The 20,936-nt window shown below is 55.5% G+C and overlaps 1 protein-coding gene across 1 annotated transcript; it reads right to left on the reverse strand.

The window, feature by feature from the left end:
* Positions 1-2,338: 2,338 nt before the first annotated feature.
* CFAP410 (cilia and flagella associated protein 410) lies at positions 2,339-9,979 on the reverse strand. Its single transcript, XM_071566171.1, has 7 exons — positions 9,488-9,979; positions 7,869-7,887; positions 7,204-7,250; positions 6,301-6,530; positions 4,902-5,073; positions 4,437-4,530; positions 2,339-3,285 (listed from the first exon to the last, which is right to left on the reverse strand). Exons 1-7 carry the CDS (start codon positions 9,562-9,564, stop codon positions 3,160-3,162), a joined length of 765 nt encoding a protein of 254 aa, XP_071422272.1. The 5' UTR covers positions 9,565-9,979; the 3' UTR covers positions 2,339-3,159.
* Positions 9,980-20,936: the final 10,957 nt, after the last annotated feature.

Consider the following 20,936-nt stretch of genomic DNA (forward strand, 5'->3'; position numbering starts at 1 on the left):
TGGGGATGAGCAGATGGAGCAATCCTGGGAGAAGGGCCTGGGAGGGCAGAGGCTGGACATGGCCCAGCACAGAACCCCCCATGACCTGGGCTGGTCCCACAGCGTGGGCAGCAGGGCAGGACAGGGGGATTCTGCCCCTCTGCCCCTCAGGTGAGACCCCACCTGCAGAGCTGCCCCCAGCCCTGGGGCCAGCACAGGAAGGACATGGAGCTGCTGGAGAGTCCAGAGGGGGCCCCAGGATGGTCAGAGGATGGAGCAGCTCTGCTGGGAGGAAAGGCTGGGAGAGCTGGGATTGTTCAGCCTGGAGAAGAGAAGCTTTGGGGTGACCTCATTGTGGCCTTTCAGTGCCTGAAGGAGCTGACAGGAAAGATGGAGAGAGACTATTGACAAGGCCTTGGAGTGACAGGACAAGAAGGAATGGCTTCCCACTGCCAGAGGACAGGGTTAGATGGGATATTTGGAAGGAATTCTTGGCTGGGAGGGTGGGCAGGCCCTGGCACAGGTTGCCCAGAGAAGCTGTGGCTGCCCCATCCTTGGGAGTGTCCAAGGCCAGGTTGGATGGGGCTTGGAGCAACCTGGGCTGGTGAAAGGTGTCCCTGCCCATGGCAGGGGGTGGGACAAGATCACTTTTAAGGTCCCTTCCAACCCAAACCTTTCCCTGAGTCTCATACCATAATTTCAGTGCTGGTCCCCTATCTGGCCACAGTTCAGGCTCTGGAGGAAGATGGTAACAATTGTCTCTTCCCTGCCAGAGCTGGATTTGTGGAGAAATGCTGATGGAGGCATCATTGCTGCTACTCTTGGATGAGTCTCTGCTCTGGCACAGACCTGGATGCTCCTGGAGCTGTTTCCTGGGTGGGAAAAGGGCTCTTCCACCATTCCATGTGCCAATCCAGTTTGGAGTAGCCCCAACTCACTCCCAACTGGGACCCCCTGTCAGCCACAGACCCCACACCTGCCTCACCATTGGCCTCCCAGAGTGCCTGAGGATGGTTTGAGGGGAAATTATGCTGGATCTGCACAGCCACTGGCATTTTCCACAACTGGGAATCATCTGCATTCCCCGCTCAATATTCCCTGCTGAGGCAGGGCAGGGTGAGAGCAGGTCACACGGAAAATGTGTCGGCAGCACAGCCCTGCAGCTGCCAGGTTTGGGGTGGGAATGGGGACAGGGGCATCACTGCACCCCCAACGCTGCAATGCCACCCAAAAATCCCCCTGGAGGGCCAAATTCCAGGGGGGAAATGGAGAGGCACAGCCCCTGCATCCCCAGGCCGAGCAGGAGGGGACGTGACTGTGCCTTCAGGCTTCCCAGCACACCCAGCCCACCATGAATTGAGGGCAGAGCAGAACTCCAGGAGCATCCTGCAGCAGAGGGCAGGCTCCAGGGCCCCCAGGGCAGGGCATGAGCCTCCCCCCGGGGTTTGCCAGGACACTGGGAGGAGCAGTTGGGAGCACCAGCACCAGCCAAGGATGACAAGCACAGCACGTAGGCAGCGAGCTGTGCTCATGCCATTGGATTCACCGCCCAGCTCGGCAGGAATTGTGTCAGAGTGTCCTCGAGGCCATGGCCATTGCTCCACCAGCCAACGAGCCCTGAGGACAAACCATGAGGATTCCTTTGATCACTCTCATCCCAGAAAATCTGGGGGGGGTGTCCAGCAGCTCCCCTGCTCCCTGACATGGCCAGGCCAGGAGCCTGGGAGAGGACTTGCCCTCAGAACATGATGCAGACAGGATGACGGGTAAGTCTCCCAGGCCCTGCCTGTCAAGGGAAGTCTGGGACATCATAAATCACCCAACTGCAGCTGGATGTAACGCAGAAGGCAAGAACCAAGGTCATTGGAGGAGTTAAAAGGCGTCAGCAAACATCTCCCCAAGTGATGAGGGTCAAACTGTGTCCCTTCCCAGCAAGGTCAGGCAAACAGCCTTGTTGGACACAGGGCTGTCACCACCCCTGAGGAGCACCCCTTCCCAGCAGCACGGCCTGGACATGGACAAACAGGGACAGTGGGGACATGGGAAGGCCCCTTGGCCCTGTGCAGCACCAGGGTCTGACTCGTGTCCCCTTTCAGGGCCACCATCCTGCCTGGGGTGGCTCTGCATTGAGCTTTCCTCACCCTCTCCTTTGCTTCCTGCCCTTGCTGTGGCTGCAAGAAGGTTCCCCAACAGCCCCATGCCCTTGGGAAGCATTGCTGGGAGCGGGATCACCATTGCAGGGGCGCAGTGAAGCAGGAATGGGAGGGATCCCAGCCCTCCTCCTGCTCCCCACGGCTTACAATGTGCCCCGTGAACCAGAGGTAATGGAGCAATGCCCCCAGCCACCACTTACACGGCCTCGAGGGATAATCGGGTTTATTTGGTATGTCACAACAGTTTAGCTCGTATTTAACAGCTCTCTAAAACCTCAGTAAACGCAGTTTTATCAGTTACAGAGCAACACCCAGCCCTGTGCAAAGCAGGCACCAATGCCCAGGGCCGTTTAACTCGGATGTTTCCTTAAGCTGCTCTAATGCCTGCAGGGAATGGGGGGTGAGAGGACAGCTGAGCATTCGGGATTTGGGAGTCATTTGTGTTTCACGGAGGCTGCTCCAAGGTTTTCTAATGGTTTTCAGGGCTAAAGGAAACACTGACCGTGACCACAGGAAGCCAGTCAGGAGTTGGAAAAGAAATTAAGAATTTGACATTGACCTTCACAACCTGCACCAGTTCTTGGTGATCATCTCAGGCAATGTCTCCTTGACAGACTTTCCAAAACCAAATCTTTGTGGTAGAAACTTCCTTCAGAGGCTGCTACACAGCCCCAGGCTGGCCAGGGGTCGGTCTGATGGGGAGCCACCCACGAGCAGTGACCTTTCCAGCTGCCACCCCTCTGGATCACACAGCACCTCTGGCTGCAGCCCTGCTCCCTTCTGCTTTGCTGATTTGCCTGCAATTCCCATCCAACAGCCCCAACAGGGGATACAAACATGAACAGAGCCTGCTATTCTGACAGGAAAGCTCTGCAGAAGGAGCCAGCAGCAGCCCAGCCCATCCCAGCCCCTCCACTCGGGAAGCACAGCAGGAACACCAAGGCTTTGGCTGCAGCCAGGGTTGTGTGGGCAGGATGGTGCCCTGGGGCTGGGGCTCCAGGGAGCTTTGGAATGGCCATGGGCACTGTCACTCCTCCTGCAGCTCCTTCTTCTGGAAGGCCTGGAGCCTCCTTGTCACCATCTGCTGGATGATCTCCAGCCCCTCTGCATCCAGTTCCTTCATGAGAAGCAGGATGGCATTCAGGACGTTGTTCTGTTGGGATAAGACAGACATTGCTTCACACAACCCAGCCAGAAAATGGACACTGCATTTTCCCTGCTCTTTCCAGGAACTCCTCCTCCACCACCACCCCTGGCAGCAGTTTGGAACAGCCACCTGCAGCCAGAGGAGGGAACAACCGAGCCCTGAGGGCAAACACAGGCTGAGGCTGCACGAGGCATGTGAGGAGGCTGGAATGCAGGACAAGCCCATCAGCCCAGTCCTGCGGGAGCTGCCCACATGCCTCTGGCTCCAGGCCAGCTCCAGCTTGGCTTCTGTAAGGAAAGGCACATTCAGGAGCAGCCACTCTCCAGCGTGTGTAGGATGGGGAAGGGCAGGAGCCCTCTGCTCTGAGGACTGAGGAGAGCTGGTGGAATCACTGAAAGGGACCACCAAAGGTCCCCAGCCCAGCCCTGCCACCACTGCAGGACCACTGACAACACCAGGCAGTGGCTCTGTCAAACAATCTCTTGAAAAACTCCAGGGAGAGATTCCACAGCCTAAATAATTGTCCTTCTAGGGAGAATCTTTTCCCTCACATCCAACCTCTCCAGCTGCAAAGTGAGGCCATTTCCCCCTTCTTTAATGGTCAGAGCCTGTGGTGCTGCTCCAGGCAACCACCATCAGAGTGAGGCAGAGTGTGGTTTAGCTCCCACTCTGCCAATCAATGTGATGGCCCTGAGCCCAGCAAACAGCAATTCCCAGGGGAACCACCAAGACCCGTGGGGTTCATCCAAGGGGGCTGAGGAATCACCTGAACTTTCTGCTCAGCAGTCCTTTCCCCAGGTTTGACCCCCTTCTTGCTAAAGAAATGCTTCCTAATGTCCAGTCTGAACCTCCTCTGGCACAGCTTAGGACCATTCCCATGTGTCCTGTCTCTGGACCCCAGGGAGAAGAGCTCAGCACCTCCCTCTCCACATCCACTCCTCAGGAAGCTGCAGAGAGCGACGAGGTCACCCCTCAGCCTCCTTCTCTCCAAACCAGACAAACCCAGAGCCCTCAGCTGCTCCTGGACATTCCTTCCAACCCTGGCACCAGCTATTCCCTTCCTCTGGACACATCCAAGGGCCTTCATGTCCTTCTCCACTGGTGGGGACCAGACTCACACAAGAGAAAAAGCAATTTGGTCTTTAAAAGACACTCACCCTTTTCTTGTGGTTGCAGTCGGTCTCTCGAGTGGAAAAGGAGGAATATTTATCCCTGGGAACAGGCTTCATACCCAGCTCCTCTTCAATCCTGCTGTATAAAAGGGAGGAAAAACAAATGTTATTATGACCAGGTGGGAGAATCTTCCTCTGCCAGGCCAACCCATCATGGGCAACCACACAAGGAGCATCCAGCTGGGGGACTCTGGGCATGGATGGAGCTCCCAGATGAGAGAGGATCCACCATCTCCACATGCAGGTGACATGCTCAAGTCACCCACGTAAGCAGAGCCTGTCTGGCAGACCCAGAACCAGCCCCACCAGTGTCATTAAACCAGCAGAGATCCACCGTGGCAACTGGAACAACGGGCACCTGCACGGGCTGCAGGCCCAGCCCTTGGAATATCAGGGTCCTTTTATGCCACACAGGAGCTCAGCCCAGAAATCCCAGCAGTGAGCCCTCACTTTGCCTCCTCCAGGCTGGAGCTGAGCAGGTCATTCCCAGGCTCCGTGGTGGATCCGGCAGCGCTGGATTCCGTGGATTCAGCCCAGCCGTTCTCCACGTTGCTCCGGGCTGGGGGGGCCGTGATCTCCACACCATCGAGCTGGGCCTGGGACAGCTCCTCCTCTGTCACTGCTGCAAAAGCCAAAACAAAAGCCTGTTGCTATGAACTGCAGCAGCCCAGGGAGATGTAACAGGGCAGGTTCTGCTGCTGTAAAGCTGTTCCCAAAGGGTTTGGTCCAGAAATTGGGCTGGACATTTTGCTTTCACCCTCCTCCTGCAGTGAAACCCATGCAGGAGGACACTGGATGCCATCCCTGGCCTCTCAGAGAGGAGTGACAGGGAGGGATACTAACATACTTTTCTATTTCTTGTCTCTGGAGAAGGCTCCAAAAGCCACCAAATTGCTGCTGCTGGATAGGAAAAAAAAACCAGAGAAGCTTTTCTGTAATAGCAGGTCCAGTTACAGAATCTTTGTTTGGCCACAGCAAAGGAGAGAGCTCTAAAAAACCACTAATTAGTGGTATTGCCTGAGCTATAATGAGGTGCTCTCAATCCTGCTGGTGTGGTGAGGAGATTGGGAGTGAGGGAAAGGGGAGGGAAAGGGAAAAAGGGGAAGGGGAGGGAAAGGGAAAAGGGGGAAGGGGAGGGAAAGGGAAAAAGGGGAAGGGGAGGGAAAGGGAAAAAGGGAAAGGGGAGGGAAAGGGAAAAAGGGAAAGGGGAGGGAAAGGGAAAAAGGACAAGGGGAGGGAAAGGGAAAAAGGACAAGGGGAGGGAAAGGGAAAAAGGACAAGGGGAGGGAAAGGGAAAAAGGGAAAGGGGAGGGAAAGGGAAAAGGGGGAAGGGGAGGGAAAGGGAAAAAGGGGAAGGGGAGGGAAAGGGAAAAAGGGAAAGGGGAGGGAAAGGGAAAAGGGGGAAGGGGAGGGAGAGAGAAAAAGGGGAAGGGGAGGGAAAGGGAAAAAGGGAAAGGGGAGGGAAAGGGAAAAGGGGGAAGGGGAGGGAAAGGGAAAAAGGGGAAGGGGAGGGAAAGGGAAAAAGGGGATGAGGAGAGGAAGAGGAAGGAGGAAAGGGAAGGAGAAAGGGAAAAAGGGGATGAGGAGAGGAAGAGGAAGGAGGAAAGGGAAGGAGAAAGGGAAAGAGAAGAGAACGGAAAAAGAAGGGAAAGGAGATGGGGATGAAGAAGAGGGAGGGGGAAGGGTGAAAAAAGCTTAAAACCATTGGGTCACACAGATGGAACGCTCAACCTCTAACACATCCCGACTCCAGGAAAACTCCAAGGATGCCTTCAAAAGAGGAGGAACCACCACATGAGTGTCCCAGTTCCCCCTGGCCCGGGCTGTTGGCTCCCCTGCCAACACCCACCTTGGTTGTCCAGCTTCTGCAGGCCGGGCAGGTTGCGCAGCACGGTCATGCGGTAGTGGTGCGGGTCCTGCCCGCAGCAGGGGTTCTCTGCCAGCCACAGCACCCGCAGCCGGGGCAGCCCCTTGAGGTAGAACAGCTCATTGAGGCTCCTGATGTTGTTCTTCCTCAGGTAGAGCTCGCTGAGGTTCCGGCACCGCGTCAGGGGCTCGAGGTCCGAGATGCCGTTCACGCTGCAGAGACACGGTCAGAGCCCGTCCCTCCCTCTCTGCACCACCCAGGGAGGGTCTGCCCAGCCCCTTTTCCTCCAACAGCCTCACCCTGGAGCAGCAGGGCAAGGGACATTCAGCCCGTGGGTTGTGGCATTTCATCTTTGTAAACAGAGGGAAGAATTAAAAGGGCTGGTGCTTCCCTGCTGAGGATGACAAAGAGCTTCCCCCAAACCTGCCCTCTCCTCTGTGGCAGTAACTCAGACCCACCAAAGGAGAACCTATATAGGATTCCCAGGCTCCAGTTCACAGACCATTGGCTCCATGGGATTCCCAGGATGGGTGAAAAATTGGGTGTGTTACAGAAAGGAAAAGCTCTGAGAGATCCATGAAGCTTTTCAACAAGCACTCTGCAAATAGGCCACACACAGAGGCCACGAGGATCCCCATCCAAAGCACAGAATGGGGCTTTAACAATGGGCTTTTGTTGGAACAGGGGTTATTTTCCTGAGGAGCAAAGGGAAAGGTGCAGAGGAGCTAGTGAGGAACAACCACTCCTACATCCCTGCTGCATGAGAAACGGGGCATGAAGAGCCAGGCAGCTCAGACACACAACCACAGCAAGGTGGGAAGAAAATAAGCTCCAGGACAAAGGTGATTTCCTTGCCCTCTCCAAAGCTGGCAGCCTGGCATTCACCTGAATGTGATCACCTCGATGTTGGGCAGATCCCGGCATATCGATATCTGGGCAGGGAGAGACAGAAACAGCAAGTTGGCACTTGTGGGAAAAATACCAATAAACTCAACTGAAATAACAATAAACTCAATTGAAATCACAAAAAGCACAATCAGGAATTCAGGTTTTTGTTTCAGCCTAACCCGAGCTTAACAGCACCAGAGAGATTTGCTGCCACAGTGAGTGCAGAGTCAGCAGCTCCTCTGGCCTCTCTCCCCAGGAGTGGAAGCACAGGCTCCAACCACCATCATGTTGTTCTTCTGCTCCAGCAACTCTGCAGCCTCCACACGCAGGAAAGGCCCCTCTCACCCCTGCCAGCCCTCTCCCAATGACAGAACCTTATCCCAGGTTTCAAACAGATGAGGAAGGACTCAGGGTCCTGCTCTCCAGGGCTTCGTGCAAGGCCTTGGAGAGAAATTTTCCAGTTTAGAAACAACAGCTGTCCCTTTAGGTTTGTTTTTTTAATGATGTGAGATGCTAATCAACCCTGAAAGGCCCTGCAGCTCACTGGCATGGGGCCAACCCAACCCCAGGCCTGAACCCTGCCAACTCCACTCCCTGCATCCCATCCCTGCTCCAGCTGCTGGCCCAGGCTGGGGCTCCTCGCTGGCATCTCCGGGACTTACATCCGTCAGGTGGCTGCCCCTGTGGGAGGAGAGGGGGGTCAGGGGGACAGCAGGGTGGGACCCCCTGCTCCCCCCACCCCAGTGCACAGCCTGAGCCCCTGGCCCAGCCCCACCAAACTGCTCCAGCAGAGACTGCCCCATTGCGTCTCCCCAGCCCCACTCCTGCCTGTTCCCTCTCACCCATCCCTGCCTATTCCCTCTCACCCATCCCTGCCTGGCCCCTCTCACCCATCCCTGCCTGGCCCCTCTCACCCACTCCTGCCTGTTCCCTCTCACCCATCCCTGCCTGGCCCCTCTCACCCATCCCTGCCTGGCCCCTCTCACCCACCCCTGCCTGCCCCCTCTCACCCATCCCTGCCTGGCCCCTCTCACCCACTCCTGCCTGTTCCCTCTCACCCATCCCTGCCTGTTCCCTCTCACCCACCCCTGCCTGTTCCCTCTCACCCATCCCTGCCTGGCCCCTCTCACCCATCCCTGCCTGGCCCCTCTCACCCACCCCTGCCTGTCCCTTCTCACCCACCCCTGCCTGGCCCCTCTTACCCATCCCTGCCTGTCCCCTCTCACCCATCCCTGCCTGGCCCTTCAGCCCCATCCCCACCTGAACCTCCCTGACCCATCCCTGTGCCCCATCCCCATTCCTGCCTGTCTCCCTTCCCATCCCTCCCTGCCTCCACTCCCCATCCCTGCTGTCCCTGCTTACCAATCTCTCCTCTAGCCCTGGCTGAGCCCCCTTACCTATCCCTGCCTGTCCCCCTACCCCAGCCCTGGCTTTTCCTCCCTGTATCTCTGTCCCTACTCTCTATCCCTGCCTCTTCCACGTCTCTCTCCATCCCCCTTCTCCATCTCTGCCTGTTCCCTCATCCATTCCTACCTGTTCCCCCATCCATCTCTTCCTGTCCCCACTCCCCATCCCTCCCTGTTTCCCCTTCCCCATCCCTGCCTATCTGCTCTTACCCATCCCTGCCCCCTCTCCCCATCCCTGGCCTGTCCCACTTCCCCATCCCTGCCTGTCCCTCCTCCCCATCTCTCCCTGCCCCTCTACACCATCCCTGCCTGTCCCCCTTCCCCATCCCTGTTCCCCCTTCATCACTGTCTCCTCAGCCTCACTCAGGCCTGTCCTTCTTCCCCATCCCTGCCTGTCCCTTCCCCATTCCTGCCTGTTCCCTCTCTATCCCCGTCCCTCTTCCCATCCTTGCCTGTGCCCCATAATCCCTGTCCCCTCCCCATCCCGGCCTGTCCCTTCCCCATCCCTGCCAGTGCCCCTCAATCCCTGTCCCTTCCCCATCCCTGCCTGTGCCCCTCAATCCCTGTCCCCTCCCCAATCCCTGCCTGTGCCCCTCCCTATCCCTGTACCCTCCCCATCCCTGCCTGTGCCCCTCCCTATCCCTGTCCCCTCCCCATCCCTGCCTGTCCTACTTCCCCATCCCTGCCTGTGCCCTCCCTATCCCTGTCCCTCCCTATCCCTGTCCCCACTTCCCATCCCTGCCTGTCCCTCCCTATCCCTGTCCCCACTTCCCCATCCCTTCCTGTGCCCCATAATCCCTGTCCCCTCCTCCATCCTTTTCCTCCTCCCCATCCCTGCCCTTCCCGACCCCTGTCCCCGCTCTCCCGGTGCCCACCAGCAGTTGAGGCGCCGCACCCCGTCGAGCGCGCCCGCCTTGGCCCGGGTCAGCACGGCCGGGCCGCTCAGCCTCATGCCGGGCCGGGCCGGGCCCGCCGCGGGGGCGGATCCGAACACGCAGCTCCGCCCGCAGGGGAGGGACCCGGAGAGCCGGGGGAGGGAGAGAGAAAGAGGGAGAGAGGAGGGACAGAGGAGAGGGGAGGGAAAAGGGAGGGCGAGAGGCGGGAGGATGGAGGGAGGGAGAACAGATGGAAGAGGGAGGACGGAGGGAGACAGGAGGGAGGATGGAAGGAGAGAGGAGGGAGGATGGAGAGAGGAAGGAGGATGGAAGGATGGAGGAAGAGAGAAGGATGGAGGGAGGGACAGAGGAGGAAGAGAGGAGCAAGGAGAGAGGATGAAGAAAGGAGGGACAGAGGAGGGAGGATGGAGGGAGAGAGGAGAATGGAGGAGGGAGGGAGGAGAGAGGATGGAGAGAGAAAGGAGGAGGGAGGATGGAGGGAGACAGGAGGGACGGAGGAGGAAGGATGGAGGAAGAGAAGAGGGAGGATGGAGGAAGAGAAGAGGGAGGATGGAGGAAGAGAGGAGGGAGGAGGGAGGGAGGGAGGGAGGGAGGGAGGGAGGGAGGAAGGAAGGAGAGAGGATGGAGAGAGAAAGGAGGGAGGATGGAGGGAGGGAAGGAGGGAGGAAGGAGAGAGGATGGAGAGAGAAAGGAGGGAGGATGGAGGGAGACAGGAGGGACGGAGGAGGAAGGATGGAGGAAGAAAAGAGGGAGGATGGAGGAAGAGAGGATGGAGGGAGGGAGGGAGGGAGAGAGGAGGATGGAGGGAGGGAGAGAGGAGGATGGAGGGAGGGAGAGAGGAGGGAGGATGGAGAGAAGATGGAGCTGCCGCCCCCACCAGGCACGGCCCGGCCCCTCCAGGCCCCGCTCAGTCCTGGCCCGGCTGAGCGCAGTGTGGTTATTTGTTCATATTTACATGCAAATCTGATTAGTCATTTAGTTGTGTCTTATCAGGGAATGGTTTGTACAGACAGGTATGTCTCTATGGGTATGAATTTATGTTAGAAAGTTACCACAGAATCCCAGAATGGTTTGGGTTGGAAGAGTCCTGAAAGCCCACCCAGTGCCACCCCCTGCCATGGGCAGGGACACCTCCCACCAGCCCAGGGTGCTCCAAGCCCTGTCCAGCCTGGCCTTGGACACTTCCAGGAATGGGGCAGCCACAGCTTCTCTGGGCACCCTCCCAGCCAAGAATTCCTTCCCAATATCCCATCTATCCACCCCTGCCCTCATTCAGTTTGAACACATTCCCCCTTGGAATAACACATAAGTGTGTAAATTTATATCTGACTTTACACATACACCCCTATATCTGTGCATGCCTGAAGTGTGCATGAATAAAACATATCTACATTTTCTATAATAATTATATAATTTCTCACCAGGCTTTCCACAGTTAACTCCTAAACATTCCACAGGGTGATAGTTTAGCCCATGAAAAATATGTTTTGTGCAAATAAGAGTTAATGACTCTCTCAGGAATGACTAACACAGTACAACAGTTTCTTACTCCTCTTATCCTGTGGGGCAATAGGAAAAGTAACACTCACCTTTGATCCAAACTCAGGAGTCAAGCAGTTCAGGACTCATTTTTGCAGGGCCAAAGTCCTTTAGGAATCCAGTTCTACACCACCTTGTGCTACAGTTTGTATCTTCAGGGGTGTAACAGCAGCTTCAGTGGTTGAATGGGAGAGCTGGAATAAAAAGGCCTGGAGAAATGGTGTGGTTAGCACAGACAGTCCAAAGAAGGGGATTAATGCAGCATTTCCCAATGTTTTTCTGTGTGTTTCCACCCTATTGAGCAACAGAACAACTGTGGGAGGGGAGCTGGTTGTTGTTTGGTTGGTTGTGTTGGTGTTTGGGTGTAAAGGTGTAAATGGAAGGTATGAGGAGGAGTGTGGATGTGGCACTTGGGGACATGGCTTACAAAATTATGCAACCTCAGGATTGTTTAGGTTGGAAAAGACCTCCAAGATCATCCAATCCACCCTGTGCCCGATGCCCACCTTGTCCCCCAGCACTGAGAGCCACAGCCAGTCCTGCCTTGGGCACCTCCAGGGCTGGGCACTCCAAACCTCCCTGGGCAGCCCCTTCCAGTATCTGACTACTCTTTCCATGGAGAGATTCCTCCTGGTGTCCCACCTGCCCCTGCCCTGGCCCAGCCTGAGGCCGTGCCCTCTCCTCCTGTCCCTGTCCCTGTCCCTGGAGCAGAGCCCGACCCCCTGTCCTGGCTCTCCACTCCTGGCAGGGATTGCAGAGCCAGAAGGTCCCCCCTGAGCCTCCTTTTCTCCACTCTGAGCCCCCCCAGCTCCCTCAGCTGCTGCTCCAGCCCCTTCCCAGCTCCATTCCCTGCACACACTCCAGCCCCTCCATGTCCCTCCTGAATTGAAGGTCCAGAGGCCTCAGCCATGCCCAGCACAGGCACTGGCATTGCCCTCCCTGGGGCTGCTGCTGCTATTCCTGATATGAGCCAGTGGTGACCAGCAGTGCTGGGGTAGTGGTTGGGCTGGATGATCTTAGAGAGCTTTTCCAACTTTAACAATTCCATGATTCTGTGAAACACACTGGAAGGGACCCCTTGTTTGTGGTGGTCATGGCCTTGTGTGGGGAGAGGAGGTGGGTTGGCTCCAAGCTCCCTTCCCTCCTGGTGGCCACACTCCTGGATAAGCAAACTGCCAAGAGATGTCTTTATTGGGATCAATGGGCATGGATTTTCAGGAAAAATGTGGGATAAGCAGGTTAGTCAGATCATCCCACTGCATTTCCCTCTTTCTGTCTCAGGACAGGGCTGCTGTCATACCCACAGATCACCAGGACCCCAGGCTGGGGGTCAGATCCCAGAGGTCCATGAGGATTTTAGAGCTGGATACACACACTTGGAGGCAGATGGAGCATTTTTTTGGAATTCCTGGCTTTTCTGCACAAAGCTGCCCATAGCCCAGCTCTGAGATTCAGGATGTGGGTGCCAGGGCTGCAAGCAGGACATGGATGTGCCATGGATTGTAGGGGATCCTGTGCAGCCTGATGAGGTCATGTGGTCCCAGACCTCGGGGGTTCTCCTGTCCTTCTCTCCATGCACTTCACAAGTCAATACACATTATTTAACCTCTCTCCTTTTAAAAGACCAGGGAGGAGTTTTGCCTGAGATGATTATGGTTACTGCTTGCAGTATTAAACTGGGGATTAAAATTGATTTCATTTCAATAAGAGGATAAATAATGTTTATAGACTTGTGAAATGCATGGAGAGAAGAACAGGAGAACTTCAGGTTGCACAGGATCACCTACAATCCATGGCACATCCATGTCCTACTTGCAGCCCTGGAGTGTCACTGTCAGATCTTTCAGTGTTCCAGAGCAGGGATTGGAGTTCCCTACAGCTGTGATGAGGTCTCACTTCACCCTCTAATTCCTGGTGGTGGGTTGTGCTGTCTTCTCATCTCCATGGGAGCAAGACAGTGCAAAGCTCTTCACACACTTGGGCTCATATCTGGGTACCTTCAGTCAGGTCTGCACTACATGGTAGCCACACATTCCCTTTCTCTCTCTCTGTAATATATATATATATATAATGAGCCCATTATTACTTGTTTAATTGCTTTGGGAAGGGCCCAGGAAAGCCATTTACTGCATGTAACCCTTGTATGTACTTTCTCCTTTCAGAAATCTCTCATTTCTGACCAGAACATTTGCTGTGATCCATAATTGCTCCACACAGGGTCTCACAGCTCACTCGTGATTCCCGCAACAGCTTCAGAAGGAAGTGTTGGACCCCTCAAGCTTCTTGGCTACTGAACTGAACTTTCCCTGGATGTGGTGTGGGATTGTTGTTGGGGTGTGAGTCACACAAAGGGAATGTGAAGGAGCTGGGAGCTGGCAATGATAGTGCTGACCTGCCCTTGCTGCAGTAGCAGCCACACAGCCACACCTCCACAACTCCACACCACTGATCCTGCTTGTCACCATCACTGATGGGGTGTCTGCTGTCACGAAATCACAGCGTCACAGAATATCCTGAGCTGGAAGGGATCCATAGGAATCATCCAGTCCAACCCCTGACCCTGCACAGACACCTGAACAATCCCACCCTGTTCCTGAGAGTGTTGTCCAAACTCTCCAGGAGCTCTGTCAGCCCTGGGGCTGTGCCTACTGCCCTGGGGAGCCTGGTCAGTGTCCAACAAACCACCAGGGGAAGAATCTTTTCCCAATATTCAGCCTAAAACTTGCCTGATACAATTCCAGCCATTTCCTCAGGTTCTGGATAGAGTGATTTCTTCTTCCATTGGCTGGAACTCTCTGACATTTCCTTGGAGATGGCTGTGCCTGTATGGACACCTCTTCAGTTCTGGCAGCTGAGGGGGGCAACCAGAGCTACCTCTCATAGAATCATAGAATGGATTGGGTTGGAAAAGACCTCCGAGATCATCAAGTCCAACCCTTGGTCCAACTCCAGTCCCTTTACCAGATCATGGCACTCAGTGCCACGGCCAAGCTCAGTTGAAAAACCTCCAGGGATGGGGAATCCACCCCCTCTCTGGGCAGCCCATTCCAATCCCTGAGCACTCTCTCTGCAAAGAATTTCCTTCTGATCTCCAACTTCAATTTCCCCTGGCAGAGCTTGAGCCCATCGTGCCCCCTTGTCCTATTGCTGAGTGCCTGGGAGAAGAGACCAACCCCCACCTGGCCAGAACTTCCCTTCAGGCAGTTCCAGACAGTGCTGAGGTCACCTCTGAGCCTCCTCTTCTCCAGGCTGAACACCCCCAGCTCCCTCAGCCTCTCCCCACAGCACTTGTGCTCCAGTCCCTTCTCCAGCCTCGTTGCTCTTATCTTCTGGTGCTACCCCACTCTGCTGACAGCACCTTTATGTCATCCAGAAGCTGATCCCAACCAAGCAACATCCTGGTTAGGAAGATCTGTTAAAGGGGATAGAAGGAAGACCATGGTTCTGGGAGGGGGCATTGACAGTTTTATCCTCCTGCTATCCCAGAGAGGTGGTCAGTCTCCTGGAGATGGGCTCTGCTTCCTCCTCTCCAGGGCAGCCACTTGGATGTCCTCAGGAAAGCCCCACATGTTTGAGAATATCTCTGCTCTGAGCAACAAGTTGTTCCTGTAACTGCTCCAGTGTAGTGTCACGACATGCTGTGGTTCCAAGGATGCTCTGCTCATGGCAGCCATCCAGCAGCTATTCCAGCCACAGGACATTCCCTCTGGGCAGCCATCACTGCTCTGGGTCCAGCAGCACCATTTAGGTGTTGGCAGGAAATGCCAAGGTTGGAAAGAGCCAACAAAAGGATCATGTCATCATGGAGACATGATGGATGGAGACAAGCACATCACCAGAGACCACCAAGCTCTGTTGGTTTTCACTTTGGGAAGCATCCCCTCTTCAACCCCTCTGAGGAGCCAGCCAAGAGGAACAGCTGTGCCTATGAGAAACTTCCAGAGCCAGGGAGGCAGATGGGCACTCCTGGGCCAAGTTAACAGAGAAGCTTCTGCAGAAGTTTTGGGAAAAAGGCTTTGGAGAGGATTTCCAGGAAAGCCCCTGCTCCCTACATTGTCCCATATGATGCAGCAGCACTAGCCCTGCTCCACTAGAGAGCAGCTGCATGAACAGCACAGCCACACCTGAAGCCACTTGGGGACATCTGAAGCCACCTGGGGGCACCTGAAGCCATCTGAAGCCACCTGGGGACACTGCACAGCTCCAGGAACATGACTAGGACAACGGATTTCATGACAGGCAAGACCCATCTCACCCAACAATGAATTCCCAAGACAAACATCCACAATAAAGGGAAATCACAGCCAACTGAATAGAGAAAATATTGAGGGGCTGGAGCGTGTCCAGGGAAGGGAACGGAGCTGGGAAGGGGCTGGAGCAGCAGGAGGGGCTGAGGGAGCTGGGAAGGGGCTGGAGCAGCAGGAGGGGCTGGGGGAGCTGGGAAGAGGATAGAGCAGTAGGAGGGCCTGGGGGAGCTGGGAAGAGGCTGGAGCAGCGGGAGGGGCTGAGGGAGCTGGGAAGGGGCTGGAGCAGCGGGAGGGGCTGGGGGAGCTGGGAAGGGGCTGGAGCAGCGGGAGGGGCTGGGGGAGCTGGGAAGAGGATAGAGCAGCGGGAGGGGCTGAGGGAGCTGGGAAGGGGCTGGAGCAGCGGGAGGGGCTGGGGGAGCTGGGAAGGGGCTGGAGCAGCGGGAGGGGCTGGGGGAGCTGGGAAGAGGATAGAGCAGCGGGAGGGGCTGAGGGAGCTGGGAAGGGGCTGGAGCAGCGGGAGGGGCTGAGGGAGCTGGGAAGGGGCTGGAGCAGCGGGAGGGGCTGAGGGAGCTGGGAAGGGGCTGGAGCAGCAGGAGGGGTTGAGGGAGCTGGGAAGGGGCTGGAGTAGCAGGAGGGGCTGAGGGAGCTGGGAAGAGGATGGAGCAGCAGGAGGGGCTGAGGGAGCTGGGGGGGCTCAGCCTGGCGAAAAGGAGGTTCAGGGGGGACCTTCTGGCTTTGCAATCCCTGCCAGGTGGGGGGAACCAGGAGGGGGTCGGGCTCTGCTCCAGGGCACAAGTGGTGGACTTGCTTATGGTTGGATGTCGGATGACCTTCCCAACCTAAACGATTCTGTTGCGCTCATTTCCATCTGCTGTTCGGCAGGAAGGTGAGCCGGTACTCAGGGATAAAGGTCATTCCCTGCAGGATCGCTTCTCCAATCCCCTTCCAGGGATTTGCTGCCCAGGTGCTGGCGTGGCAGAGCTCTGGGAAGAGCCGGGAAGGGCTCAGCGGGATGGCAAGTGGGACTCACACAGAAGAGGTGCCGCACACGCTGCCCTTTGAGACTCTGGTCCGTCCTTGCTGCCGAACATTCCCTCAGGATTCCCGAGCTGGCTCGCTCCCTAAGGTGGTGTCTGTGTGCCCTGGGAGCGGGTGCAGGGCAGGAGAGGCAGAGGGGAACAGGGAGATGCCAGCCTGGCTCTGCAGTGCCAGATCCGAGTGTGCCGCTGGAAAAAAAAAAGCCAAACACCATTCCATAACTTTGAGAAGTTTGGATTTTTTCATAGCTTGCAATTAAGGAAGGGAATGTCGGATGAGCACCCCCTGGAGTGAGCCTGTTACACGGTAAACATTTCAAATACGGCAGGAGGTGCTCGAAAAGAAACTCTGCAGGTGGATGTATAAAACAATATCCAAATGCACTCGGAATCAGGAATTTAAGGAATTTCCACCTTTGTTTTTACTTTTTTTTTCCTTTGGTTGATTATCTGTCGGAAAAAAAACCTGGAAAATTAACATCAAAAGTTCAGTCTCAAGTAGCCCAAATTGGAGGGACCTGTGGATGGTCTTTAGTGCTTTGCCCAGCTGAGGAGCAGCTGGAAGGTTGATTTGGAGTTCATTTGGAAGTGGTTAAGAGCAGCCCAGAGACCTCAGCAGTGCAGGCACAGCCACTCTGCTCCACTCAGGGTCAGTTTTGGGCATTACACATGACTGGACAGAAGGAAATTGCTGCTCTGGGAGCTGTTATTGCAGGTCCTTGCCATGAGCGGGTGTTTCCTACTCAGGACTTTTCACTTACTCTTTGTTCCTAATCTTTAATCTTCACTTAAATGTTCTTAATCTCCACTTAATCTTTGTTCTTCCATGACACTGACTTACTAAAGGGGGATGTGAGGAAGGAGCAGGATTAAGAGGTGAAACAACTGGGCTGCAAGGGCTGTTTCCTTGACAGATCTGCGTGGAGAGGGCAGTGCTGGTTCAGCTCCCTCTGCCTCCCTGTACCTCCTTGAGCTCTTCTCCAGATCCTTGTTAAATTCACTACAGTGTTTTGGCTCCCTTTGCTCTGCTTCACTAAACCTGTGGGGTTTTTCCCCAGGAGAAAGGCACGAAGGAGATTTCTGGCCCACCTTGACTCTCATCTGCTGCCTTTTTTCCGTGTGTTTTGGTCTCTTTATAAGGAAGGGATGTATCCCTCTGATCCCTTCAGGCTCCCGTCTAAAGAAACATCATATTTTGCTTTGATTTGCAAATCAGCAGGATCCCAATTCCCATGTAAATGTATTCATGGAATGTGAGTTATTGGCAAAAGGAACTGATAATAACTGGCTCTACAGAGCACTGTGAGCACTGGAAGTTGCTCCCTTTGGCATTTCAGCTGTAACCAGTGATGGCAAAGCACTGGAGTCCAGACCTCTAAGACCATGGAGTCCAACCATTCCCCAACAGCCAAGGCCACCATTGACCCGGTCCCCAAGTGCCACACCACACAGCTTTGAAATCCCTCCAGGGATGGGGACTCTTCCCCTGCCCTGGGCAGCTGTGCCAGGGCTGGACAGACCTTTCAGAGAAGAAAATTTTCCCTGATGTCCAAACTAAATCTCCCCTGGCCCAGCCTGAGGCTGTGCCCTCCCCTCCTGTCCCTGTGCCCTGGAGCAGAGCCCGACCCCCTGTCCCGGCTCCCCCCTCCTGGCAGGGATTGCAGAGCCAGAAGGTCCCCCCTGAGCCTCCTTTTCTCCAGGCTGGGCCCCCCCAGCTCCCTCAGCTGCTGCTCCAGCCCCTTCCCAGCTCCATTCCCTGCCCTGCACATGCTCCAGCCTCTCCATGTCCCTCCTGAATTGAGGATCTCAGCACTGGGCACAGCCCTCCAGGAGCCTCAGCTGACACTGCCCCGGGGCTGTCACACCCCATGGCTGGCACAGCCCAGGGGCCATAGGTCCCTTACCAACGTGGGCTCGTGTCCAGCTGCTGTCACAGCACCCCCAGGCCCTTTCCCAGCTTTCCAACTGCTCTTTCCCAAGCCTGGAACATTCCATTGAGTTGCTGTGGGCAGGAGGTGGCACTTGGCCCTGTTGTCCCTCACACCACTGGTCTCAGCACATGGATCCAACCTTTCCAGATCCACATCCCTCCCAACATGGTGTCATCTGCAAACTGCCTGAGGGTTCCCTCAATCCTCTCATCCAGATCATGGATCTTTATCCTGTTTATATTAAACAGGACTGGCCTGGTGTCAGCCGGATGGGACTCCATTCCCCACACTCCCAGTGCCCATCCTTTGGGCAGGTTTTCACCCGGCAAACAGTGCCCCCCTCCAAGCCATGAGCAGCCAGTTTCTCCAGGGGAATGCTGTGTTGGTGAGGCCACACCTTGAGTGTTGTGTTCAGTTCTGGGCCCCTCAGTTGAGGCAAGAGATTGAGGGGCTGGAGCGGGGCCAGAGAAGAGCAACGAGGCTGGAGAAGGGACTGGATGTGGCACTGAATGTCCTCTTAAACACCTCCAGGGGCAGAGAATCCACCATGTCTTGATCCAACCCCACTGTGATCACCAGCCCAGGGCACTCACAGTGGGGTTGGATCAAGGGTGGACTTGGTGATCTCAGAGGTCTCTTCCAACCCAACTGAGGAGAAGGGACTGGAGCACAAGTGCTGTGGGGAGAGGCTGAGGGAGCTGGGGGTGTTCAGCCTGGAGAAGAGGAGGCTCAGAGGTGACCTCAGCACTGTCTGGAACTGCCTGAAGGGAAGTTCTGGCCAGCTGGGGGTTGGTCTCTTCTCCCAGGCACTCAGCAATAGGACAAGGGGGCACGATGGGCTCAAGCTCTGCCAGGGGAAATTGAAGTTGGAGATCAGAAGGAAATTCTTTGCAGAGAGAGTGCTCAGGCATTGGAATGGGCTGCCCAGAGAGGGGGTGGATTCCCCATCCCTGGAGGTTTTTCAGCTGAGCTTGGCCATGGCACTGAGTGCCATGATCTGGTAAAGGGACTGGAGTTGGACCAAGGGTTGGACTTGATGATCTCAGAGGTCTTTTCCAACCCAATCCATTCTGTGATTCTATGAAAACAGTGTCACAGGCACAGGTGACACTGTCACTTTTGACTGCACAAGGGGGTTTTATAAACTCTGGTGGGAATATGGCTGTGGAAAACATGGCCAGGAGGCCCCACATCCACGTACACGTAGAAATACAAGCTGGAAATGCTCTAAGCAAACAAAAAATATCTCTTAAATCCAGCTGCAGTCCCAACACAAAGGGAAAGTAAGGGCTGGGTGCTGCTGGGAACAGGGAGATAATCCCCTTGGGATCACCTTACAGGTCTGTGTCACTGCTGCAGAGCCTCGGGTGTTCCTGAAATGTAGGGAGGTTTCCCTGGCTCTGGGTTACCCAAATTTAAATGTGAATGATCAAAGCACTCTCAGATCTGCTGTCCCTCTTCCTCTGTGCCCTGTTCTCCTGCTCTGAGCATTTTCTGGAACGTTGGGGTGCCCACCACCACAGGAACCGAGGAGAAATCCTTGTTCCTAAGAAACTGCAGCTGATTTATCCCTGCTGGTGTCTCCCCAGTCCTGCTGGTGTCTCCCCAGTCCCGCTGGTGAAGGGGAAGAGCTCGAGGAGAGGTGGGCTGTGCCTTGTTCTGCAGTGAGGGTGGTGGGCAGAGTTTTGGGGTTTACAGTCTCTGAGGGTCAAGGATTGATTAGATTTGTAAATATAGACCAAGGGCTGGAAAACAAATCCCTGTTAAAACTTCCTGCAAAAAAAGCAGGAGCAGCTGAGGGCACTTGGCTGGTTCAGCTGGAGAAAAGGAGACTGAGGTCAGAGCTCATTGGGGTCTGCAGCTTCCTCAGGAGGGGCAACTCTGACCTCTGCTCTGTGTGACCAGTGGCGGGACCCAGGGAACAGCTGGAGCTGTGTCAGGACAGGGTTAGGCTGGATATTGGGAAAAGGTTCATCCCCCAGAGGGTGGTGGGCACTGACCAGGCTCCCCAGGGCAGTGGGCACAGCCCCAAGGCTGCCAGAGCTCCAGGAGGGTTTGGACAACACTCTCAGGGACAGGGTGGGGTTGTGGGGGTGTCTGTGCAGGGCCAGGAGCTGGACTGGATGATCCTTGTGGGTCCCATCCAGCTCAGTATCAGTGTGTCACTATCTGTGCTGTAACTGTAAAGTATTGGGATGAAACCCTTAAAAAGTGACATAAAAACCAGCAAAAGCTTCTAAAATACTTTCACCTTCATCTTTAGCTGGTAAATTCAGCTCTGTGTTCTGGGCTGGGAGGGAGAGGGGAGGCAGCCAAGCAGCCTCTGGGTGGTCTCTTCTCAGCAGTGTCAAAGCTGATGTAAACAGATGTGAACTCTAAGACAGGCCAGGCCTAGTCCAGGCCAGGTTGGAGCAACCTGGGATAGTGGGAGGTGTCCCTGCCCATGGCAGGGGGTGGCACTGGATGATCCTCAAGGTTCCTTCCAACCCAAACCATTCTGGGATCCCCTGGGATGAGCTGAGCAGGTGAGACGTCTCCTCCAGTCTCCAGATTTCAACCCTTGTGTGCTGTCGAGGTTTGAAAAGCACAGAATAAGTATTTTAGTTATTTGGTTATTTTATTTGGTATTTTGGTTAAATTGGAGGAGTTACCCTAAATCCTGGTGCTGCTCTTC

Source organism: Pithys albifrons, chromosome 11 (genome assembly GCF_047495875.1).
Source record: "Pithys albifrons albifrons isolate INPA30051 chromosome 11, PitAlb_v1, whole genome shotgun sequence".
NCBI lineage: Eukaryota > Metazoa > Chordata > Aves > Passeriformes > Thamnophilidae > Pithys > Pithys albifrons.